General features: G+C 32.1%; 1 protein-coding gene across 1 annotated transcript; it reads right to left on the reverse strand.

Annotated features, from left to right (window-relative positions):
* Positions 1–2,317: 2,317 nt before the first annotated feature.
* LOC139426233 (fibroin heavy chain-like) lies at positions 2,318–5,538 on the reverse strand. The gene has a single exon (XM_071184275.1). The coding sequence runs from the start codon at positions 5,455–5,457 to the stop codon at positions 2,380–2,382; it is 3,078 nt and encodes a 1,025-aa protein (XP_071040376.1). The 5' UTR covers positions 5,458–5,538; the 3' UTR covers positions 2,318–2,379.
* Between the last annotated feature and the right edge of the window lie 4,330 nt (positions 5,539–9,868).

Consider the following 9,868-nt stretch of genomic DNA (forward strand, 5'->3'; position numbering starts at 1 on the left):
AAATAAGAAAAGAAGAACGTTGAAATAAGCAAATCAGGAGAAATTGTCACAAAGAGGGGTTAAATGTTGTTATTTAAAGATTTTTTAAGGCTACAAGTTTTTCAGAAGTTCTTAAACATTTTTGTAAAAGTATCTTCAGTTTTCATACTAGCTCATTTCAGAAACAATCACTTTAAATAATATTTGTAAAAATATTATTGCCTACTTATATTATTCATATTAAGTTCATTAAAATAACGCATATTTTAGAGAAAGAAAAAATACTGAATAACATAAAATATTATACTAAAATTTATTTTGTTAACATTTAATATTTACCAGTCATAAACGATTAAAATATGATTTATTTTATCTTTTCACAAAAGTGATTCTGAGAATTTCAATTTTTTGTTTAATTATAAATTGATTAAAAATAGATTGACAAATTAATGTAACTAATTTTGTTAAAGTATTTTGTTAATTAGAATATGATTAAGATAAATAAAGCGAAATTGTACAACATAGATAGATTATTATTGACATAATAGAGAAAATTTAAAAATTTCATAATTTCATCAAAGATTGTAAAATTTTAAATGATTTTATTATAAATAAGAAAGAACATGTTTCTTTTTGTTATAACTGTTTTAATATAAATCGTACTTCTAATTTTAAATGTTTTTTTTAAAAACAAAATAGTCAATAAAATGAGATCAAATATAAATTTAAATATCATTATAATAAAATTAAAAAAAACGTGTGATAAATTCTTACTAGTTAGATATACTTTAAAGCATTAATTTAACAAATGATTTGGAAAGAAATGAGTGTCAATACTAAGTATTTTACTCTCAAAAGTTACAGAAACGAAGATCTGCCATCCTGATAAGCCGTTTTGGTTCGTGTGTGATACTTTTGGTGTTTTAATTGTTCAGATTAGTTCATTGTATTTAGCAAATAGAGGAAGGTAATATGCATTGTGCACAAATATTTACATATATATTTACTCTAAGACATTAATTCAATGGGAAATAATGAATGTCAGTATTTTGCATTTTAGTCAAAATTTTTACAAAAATAGTATATCTGATAAGCCTTTTAGGCTCGTACAGACTTTATACGACTTTTCAGTTTTACTTAAGTATTCAACATAATTAATTGTTTTTAACAGGTAAATGAAGATCATATATAGTACAATTAATCTGGATAATTACTCTAAATTATTAATTTAATGTATTGTGAGAAAATCGGAAAAAAACAAGCATTTTTAATTTCATTCTTAAATGCAAATATGAACAGATATTAGAATTCTGTATGAGCCTTCTTGGCTCAAGTAGAAATTTATACTATTTTTTGATTATTTATGCACTTAATTCAATGTATTTTAGAAAATTTTCGAGAATAATATGCATGATAAACAAATATTTACATGTGTTATTGTGGTAGTTACTCTAAGACATTAATTCTATGTAAAATAAGTAAATAAATGAGTGTCAGCATTTTGCATTTTAGTCCGAATTGCTACGAAAATAGTTGTCAGTATCTCTGATAAGACTTCAATACGAATTTTCAGTTTTACTTACATATTCATCTCAATTAATTGTTTTAAGCAGATAAAGTAAGATAGTATACAGTACAATTAATCTTGATAATTACACTAACTTAATAATTAAATGCATGTTTAGAAAACGTTTGAAACGAAACAATTATTTTTAATTTCAATCTTAAATGCAAACAAAAACGGATATTACAATTGCGTACAAGCCTCCTTGGCTAGAGCTGGAATTTACGCTATTGTTTGGTTTTTTAAGTGTTTAGCAGATTAATTTAATACAGTTAGCAAATAATTTGCTTGGTACACAAATATTTACATGTGTTATTATGGTAGCTACTCTAAGACATTAAATTCAATATGAGATAAGTAAATAAATGAATGTGAGTATTTTGAATTTAAGGCACAATGGCTGCGCGAATAGATGACAGTATCTCTGAAAAACCTTATTTGCTCGCACAAATTTAATGCTGATTTTTGATGGTATTTACATATTCATCATAATTAATTGTGCTAAGCACATAAATTAAGATAATATACAGTTGACAGATATTTAATCTGGATAACTACTCCAAATTACAAATTTAGTATATGGTAAGGAATAAATAAACACCATTATTTTCAATTTCACTCTCAAACGTAAGCAAAAACGGATATCAGTATTCCTGATAAGCCTTTTTGGTTGGTACAGATTTTCTACAAATTTTTGGATGCTTTTCTCTTTCATCAAAATAATTAATTGTGTTAAGTAGACATATGAAGAAAATATGCACAATACACTAATAATTAATCTTGATAACTAGGAAATTTATTTGAATTTCACACTCTTTTAATTTTACTCCAGTGAATTACATGAGAATTCTACTTTTCGGATTAAATCCATCTGCTAGCTGCATTTTCACTGCTAAAGGATTTTGAACACCGTAATCAAAATTCAAACTATCATCAAAAGTTTTAAAATAACCATAACCAGCTGGAACAGGAGGATCTATGAAATCCGGAGAATAAAGTTTATTCCATTTTGCACTAACACCCCAGTCTTTAGAATCCAGAGAAGTAGCAATCAAAGATGAAAATTTTGCAGTAATTGCTGTTGCTAGCTGGTCAGCAGTCATAGCCGTGAAGGGAGTGCTCAGTACTCCGGCAGCTGCCAATGCCTCTGATGTACCCACAGATATGGCGGATATACTTGATGGCAAGTTGCCGTCAGGAAATTTAGCCAACAATTTATCATATGAATCAACAAATACGGAAGCTACTTGGAATCCAAATTGGGCAGCCATTCCTTGCCCTATTAAGTTAGCCACTTTACGAGTGCCAACAAGTGTCATGGCTGTATGCATAGCAGTCGATCCAAAAAGTTTATCAGCTAATAAATCAGGAAGCACATTCAAAACGGAGAGTTGCTTAGGTGTCGAAGAATTTCCTTTCTCGCCTTTTCCACCTTTACCTCCTACTCCTAAACCAACATTAGCACCTAAACCAAGACCAACGTTTGCATCAAGTCCCAATCCAGCATTTATGTTTGCCCCAATATCAGCTCCCAAACCAAGAGCTGCATTCACACCTACATCTGCAGCTGCACCAATATTAGCATTTACATCAGCTGCTACACCTAAGGCAGCATCAATATCTAATAAACCTCTTTTTCTTCTCCTTCCCCAATATCCAGATCCTACGCCTAGAGCTGCATCAACATTTGCATTAACATCGGCATATGCATCTAATCCTAAGCCAACACCCACATCTGCTTTTGCAGCAATATCTGCCGCGACATCTAGACCAACATCAGCATTAAGCCCTAATCCAACATCAGCATTAACTCCTAATCCTACATCAGCATTAACTCCTAATCCTACATCAGCATTAACTCCCAAACCGGCATCTACATTTAACCCAATACCTTTTTTCTTAGAATTTTCTGCTGACGGAGCAGCCGTCAATGGTGTCATCCATGATAATCCCAAATATGATGGTGAATAGGCTCGATACGGAGATTTCGATTTGGACATATATTGTATGGCCTTAATAATAGCATTAGACGCTATTGCGGCTTGTATATTTGTATTTCCAGATATAAAGTATCCTAGTGAATACAATGCCTTAGCGGTTGCAACTGAAATAAGTTTAGCATAAGTTTTGTAACTTAATTTTGTGCCTAAGGATAAGAAAGCATTTGCGTATGTGTCCACAAAGAATGCCGTGTTCGGCGATCCAAACGCTTCAGCCATAACGTTGCCTAATGTGCTGGCAAAGGTTTTCCAATTTGGTGTTGATAATCCCAATAAGAATGTTTCAGAAAACTTGCTGGAGGAAATTAAATTGCCATATAAGACTTTCTTAAATTTGTCACTAAAACCAGATGCTTTTGCAGCTTTGAGTATTGGTGGATATTTTCGGGACACTGCATCAGGTCCTACGTATGGTAACATTTCTAATCCACTCAAAACAGAGAAATATGAGTTGTACGGATTATTGTTGATACCTAGACCTACTCCGGGTACTGAAGAAGTGCTCAAGTAATTCAAAATACCTCCGGTAATTGCTTTGGTTGCCATAGTTATTTGAATTGAAATTGCAGATGGTGAGAGAATTCCCAAAGTAGTTAAAATATTGGTTAAACTGAGTGAAATGCCTTGTGCACAAATATCAGGAGATGTCATTTCACTTTTTATTAAGGCTCTAATGTCGCTTTCTAAACCTAGCAGATAAGTACGCGGTATGTTGAAAGCTTTCGATAAAAATTGAGCAATAGCGGATACCAAACCTGGAACAGCTGCACTTGGAATTGACTCCGAAAATACGTGTCTGAAGTATTTATCTTTAACTAAATCTACGTAAATTTTTTGTTTAAAAACTTCCTTTGCTTCTTTCATGCCTTTGGATTCTTTTCCTTTAGCTCCAGCTCCTAAGCTAACACCAAGTCCAACATCTGCTCCAATACCCAATCCTACATCAGCTCCAATACCTAAACCAACATCAGCTCCAATACCCAATCCTACATCTGCTTTCACATCAGCATTGACTCCCAACCCTACATCTGCCTTTACATCAGCTCCAACCCCTACATCAGCATTTAAGCCAGCTCCAAGCCCTAATCCTAGTCCTAGCCCCGTGTTCAAACCGGCGCCAAGACCTAAACCAGCGTTTAATCCAAGCCCTAACCCTAACCCAGCATTAACATTTGCGCCAAGACCTAAACCAGCGTTCAATCCAAGCCCTAAACCTGCATTAACATTTGCGCCGAGACCTAATCCAACATCTGCATTTAAACCAGCTCCGACTCCTAAACCTGCTCCTAACCCAAGGCCTAAATTTAATCCAGCTCCTAATCCAAGACCCCCTTTTCCACCACCTCCTAATCCAGCCTTTGCATTTAATCCAGCTCCAATTCCTATATCAGAGTCATACGTATCACTGAAGTCATCTGAATTTCCATCGAATCCCATAGACAGAGGCCTCATAGAAGATATTGGAATGGAAGATATGATGATATCAGCCACTTCGCTTGCAACCTGATAGTTATTGTATCCATTTAAAACTTTATTTCGAGCCAGAAGGTAACCAATCGCACCACTTATAGCATGAGCGTAGACTTCAGGTCCAGCACCAGGGTAGTTGTAACCCAGAGAATTGAACAGGAGGGAACTTCCAAGTTGGTCTGGTATTAGGAACTCTCTTGCTAGATTTTGGGCAATCACATTTCCAAAACTTGCTGCCACATCAGGAGAAACTGCTCCACTGAATATAAGTCGGAAGGCATTGTTTGATAAGAGATGCATATAAAGGTTATCAGCAAAACTTGCCGATAACACATTTGGTGCTCCAACACCAAAGTCTGTGAAGTAACCATGTACTCCAAAATGATGGCTATAAGGTAATCCCAAGATGAAACTTATAAAAACAACTCTCCAAAAAGCCGACATTTCTGTTTTTCCGACTTTTCAAAACTAAAGTTACGAGAAGTATGATTACAATTACTTTATATGACGACATTAATAGCAATTAGCGTGTTGCAGCTGTCACACGCACTTTTATATGTGCATATTAATGACTCGAGACGAGACAATTTTTTACAGCCGCGTACCTTGATATTATTGACACTGAAGGCTTTTAGCATGCCACCAAAACGTGTTGTGTGTCATTAGCTGTTTTTAATAGTTTCTATTTGAGCTTTAATTTAGTATTTAGTATATAAGAATGACGAAAAAACGTTCATAAACTTTTATTATCAGTGTTGAAATGTTTATATTAGAGAATGATGAGTTGGTTTGTTATGTAAGAATTGGTAGTGCGAAAATTCACATATTTGTTTAATGGCTTTGGCATAAGCGCATTTCTTATCATTCAGAATTAGATATTATTAATTTATAAATCACAAAAGCAATGCAAAGTAATGAAAGGAAAAAAAAACTAGTTTGCCTTGCCTATTTTCAGAGAAAAAACATTAGAAAAAATACCAGAAATTGTTCAAAATATAACTTTATTTACGAGAAATAGTAATGTTTTTTTTGTCATTCACTATATTAAATATCTGTATCACAGTTTGTACAAATTATATAGTATTTTAAAAAGTCACTTGACATCTTATTTGTACACCACGAAACATTACTGGAGTTTAAAAATAAGGAAACAATGTTATTTTCAATTTTACTCTGTTTTAAAACTGAGTACATATTTAAATTTGTAAATTATTTGCTGATTTAATTCTGAGAGCCATGCAAGAACAGAACAGGACAGAAAATACCATTTTTACTTATATATAACTTAGAAAAAAGTAAATACAAAAATGCGATAAAAATTCAAAAATCAATTAATTAAATTTTATTGCATTTTTAATTATTTTCATTGCTTAAAAATGATACATTTTAATCCTTAGCATATTTTAGGATAAAATTAAGAACTCTTAAACTGTACATATTGTGGGATACTTTTACAGTGCATATCTTCACAATTTGGTTTTGAACTAAATTTCAAGAGACAAAAAGTAATAAGATATTTACTTAATTTATTTTTAATTAAGTATAATTAAGTATATTTTTAATTTGAACCAGCATTTAATTTAATTTAAACCATTTAATTTAATTAATTAAGTATATTTTTAATTAAGTATAATTTAAGTATAAGGTATCTCTTAAGATATTTACTTATATTTACCATAAAACTGCCACAAAGATTACTTGAATCAAATTTCTTACCTTCCCAATATTATTTTATCATTATAAATTCAGAGTAACGAAGATAAACCTAATTATATTATTTATATGAATAATTTGCGAAGAAATATAAATAAAATAAATATTTAAAAAAATGATACATTAAGAGATAAAATTATATCAAATATTGTTCAATATATTGGTCTCTGGGTCTCGAGTCCCAGTATGGGTCTTTGGTCTGATATATTAAGTTAGCTTTTAATTTTTGGCAAAAGAGGCAAAAGAGAGCAAAAACAGACATATATTTATATAGAATAATAGATTTATCAATAATTATCTTAGATTTTACAAATCAGAATTTGAATTTTTTTTGATAACCTATTGATTGATAAATGATAATAAATTAATCGATTAGATTTCTTATTTTTTGACTGGTATTGAATGGTTGACACATTTTTGATTTTATGAATTTGATTCAACTCCGTAGCCTTGAAATTTTGAATCCAAGCTTCTGATTTGAGCTTCTGTATCAACAATTTAGACAAAATAATATTCGTGGGAGAACTTTTCGATGTGAGTAACTCGCATTTGTGTTACGTGGAGGAAAGATTATAAAATAGCAGTAGTCCAATGCCGCTTCAAATGCCTCTAAGAAGATGAATTGTTGCCTTTTATTGTAGGTTTAGAAAAGTAGAAAACGAAACATATTCCCCTCACTGATAAATTGAAGTTAAATGTCCATCTGTAATAAATTGGGTAACATTGTAAAATAAAATAAAAAAAAAACAGCTAATTTAATGCACTGAGTATCCGTTTCACTGATTTCTTAATACGCCAATGCTCTGAATTGTCACCCTACTGATTCTAAAACACATTGATTCACGTATTGACCGATTTGTAGATTCACTATTTTATAAATTCTTTTTTTTCATTTTAATCGTTCCACAGATCGTTAGACACAGTTCCCAGTAAGTCACCAATATCAATGTTGCATCACTGGTTGCGGTCAGAAAAAATGTGGGTAACTATTTTGATCAGCTTGAGGGTGTACCGTATCAGTTCTCGTTATAATGTTCTAGACTTCGTGTGTAGGTCGTTGGGCCACCAAAGCGGGCGAGCTATTCTCGTTGCGGGGGATTAAAATTATGAGGGCATGTTCTTGGATCGTCAGCTGGGATGTTTTCCAGACCGTCGTCAATAGTCCATTGTGCGAGCCACGATGGCTCAGGGGATACAGCGTTCACTTTCCAATGAGGTAAACCGGGGTTCGATCCCGGCAATGGCTTGCCGATACGAATTTCGCATCCGGCTTGCACCGACCACAGTGCTGACGTGAAATATCCTCAGTGGTAGACGGATCATGGGTTAGAGTTCCCTTGTCATCAGGCTAAACGTTGGAGGGTCTCGTGGTCTTCCGCTGCATGTAGCGCAAATGCGGGTTAGCTCCATCAAAAAGTCCTCCACGATGGCAAATTTCTCCCAATACGCGATACAGGAGTTCCCTTGTCATCTGGATTGGGTTCAAAATTAGAAGGCTACGGAGATGAACATTAGTAGTCGTAAACCCATAAAATTGTGTCGGCTGTTCAACGACGGTAACAAAATAAAATAAAATAGTCCATTGTGCAGCTCTTTCACTTGCTACATTAAGAATCATTAATATAATAACAGTTGCTGCCAAGGAATTCAAGAATCTTTAAACTTTTTTTTTCAAGCTTTTTAAATCAGGACTTTAGTGTACATGATTATTTCAGACTATATTAGCTTTTTGAATCGATAAAAATGATTTAATGTGAAAGACGAGTAACATTTAGTTGGGTAATTAGTTTTTTTTTTGGGTGCAAGAGTCAGGAAAGGCTATATACCACGCTTAGCACTAGGTAGATAATAGAATTCATTTCAAATTAAGTTTAGATATTCAGTGTCTTTAAGATAATCAACAAAGCTTATGCGAGGATCGTCACCAACTAAGATTTTTAAGTTAAGACAATCTCAAATGAAACATCGGCATCTTTTGAGTTTTAAATTTCTACACTGTGTTAAAATGTGCTTAATGATAAATAATTTTCTGCACCTACAGCAAACAGGAGCTGGTTCATACAGTAAAAGGTTTTTCTGAGTTAAAGGTGTATGTCCATGAGTGATTTTCAATGAACTAAACAATTTTTTTGAATTTATGTTACTTAAAAATTCTAAACACATATTTAAAATTTAAAGAATATTTTTTATTTCAGAAACTTGCTTTCCCTTTCTCTTTATGAATTTTGATTCGATATCTTTTATTAAATAACAAGGCCCCAAACATTCTCCCACTTTTGGAACAAATTTACTACATAAAAAAGACAAGTTATGCACCTTGAAGATTCCATTGATTTTAACTTCTCAATGCCTAATAAAATATTCCGTTGAAGACATTAAATCTAAAGATATGAACTAGTAAAGAAAGAAAAGTCATAGATCAGTCATAATCTCTCGAAATAAAATGAATTCAAAGAAGCTGATTAGTGCTCTTTTCTAAGTATCTCTCTTTCATTAATTAAGGGAAACTTTGTCCAGAAAAGGCAGTTCGTTAATTAAAAACTGCTTTAAAACATTAGAAAATGAGGAAACGTGTTTGAAATAATCAGGTAAGTTAATTATGCAAGGTGAATTTTAACTAGTCTTTTGCATATTGACTCTGTATAATTACCTACTTCAAACACAGATTTGTCTCCTTTGTTTAATTATTTTTTTTTGTTCATTGTGTAAAGTAATGTAATAGATTACATTTATATTTAAATGACTTCTCGAAAACTATTTGCTTGTTAGAAATTGTTCACAGAAAGAGTGTTGTTAAAATAATCGTATTCCGAGAATAAATCAGCAAATATTTTAAACTTTTTTGTGCATTTTCTATTTAGTTTTTTTTAAAAAAGAAATCCTGATTTCTTCTTACTGATTGGCAGAAATTAAGATTTAATTGCATAGATTGAAAATACTGAGCTTAAGCGGGTAACAAACCAGGTAAAGTGCATTGGAACATACGTCACAAACAATCTAGAAGCTAAGAGCCACAATATCATTAAATTATTAATCCCGAGAAATTGAATAAAAAAAACTTGTTTGATGATTTAAAAACTTGCTTTGCTTCAAAATTATGAAAATGGTAATGAAAATCGACATGTTTCGAGTGTTCAAAAAT

The sequence above is a fragment of the Parasteatoda tepidariorum genome, chromosome 8 (assembly GCF_043381705.1).
Source record: "Parasteatoda tepidariorum isolate YZ-2023 chromosome 8, CAS_Ptep_4.0, whole genome shotgun sequence".
In the NCBI taxonomy this organism is placed as follows: Eukaryota; Metazoa; Arthropoda; class Arachnida; order Araneae; family Theridiidae; genus Parasteatoda; species Parasteatoda tepidariorum.

Coding starts and splice junctions, on each gene's coding strand:
- LOC139426233 (XM_071184275.1), bottom strand. CDS start 5,457: ATGTCGGCTTTTTGGAGAGTTGTTTTTATAAGTTTCATCTTGGGATTA.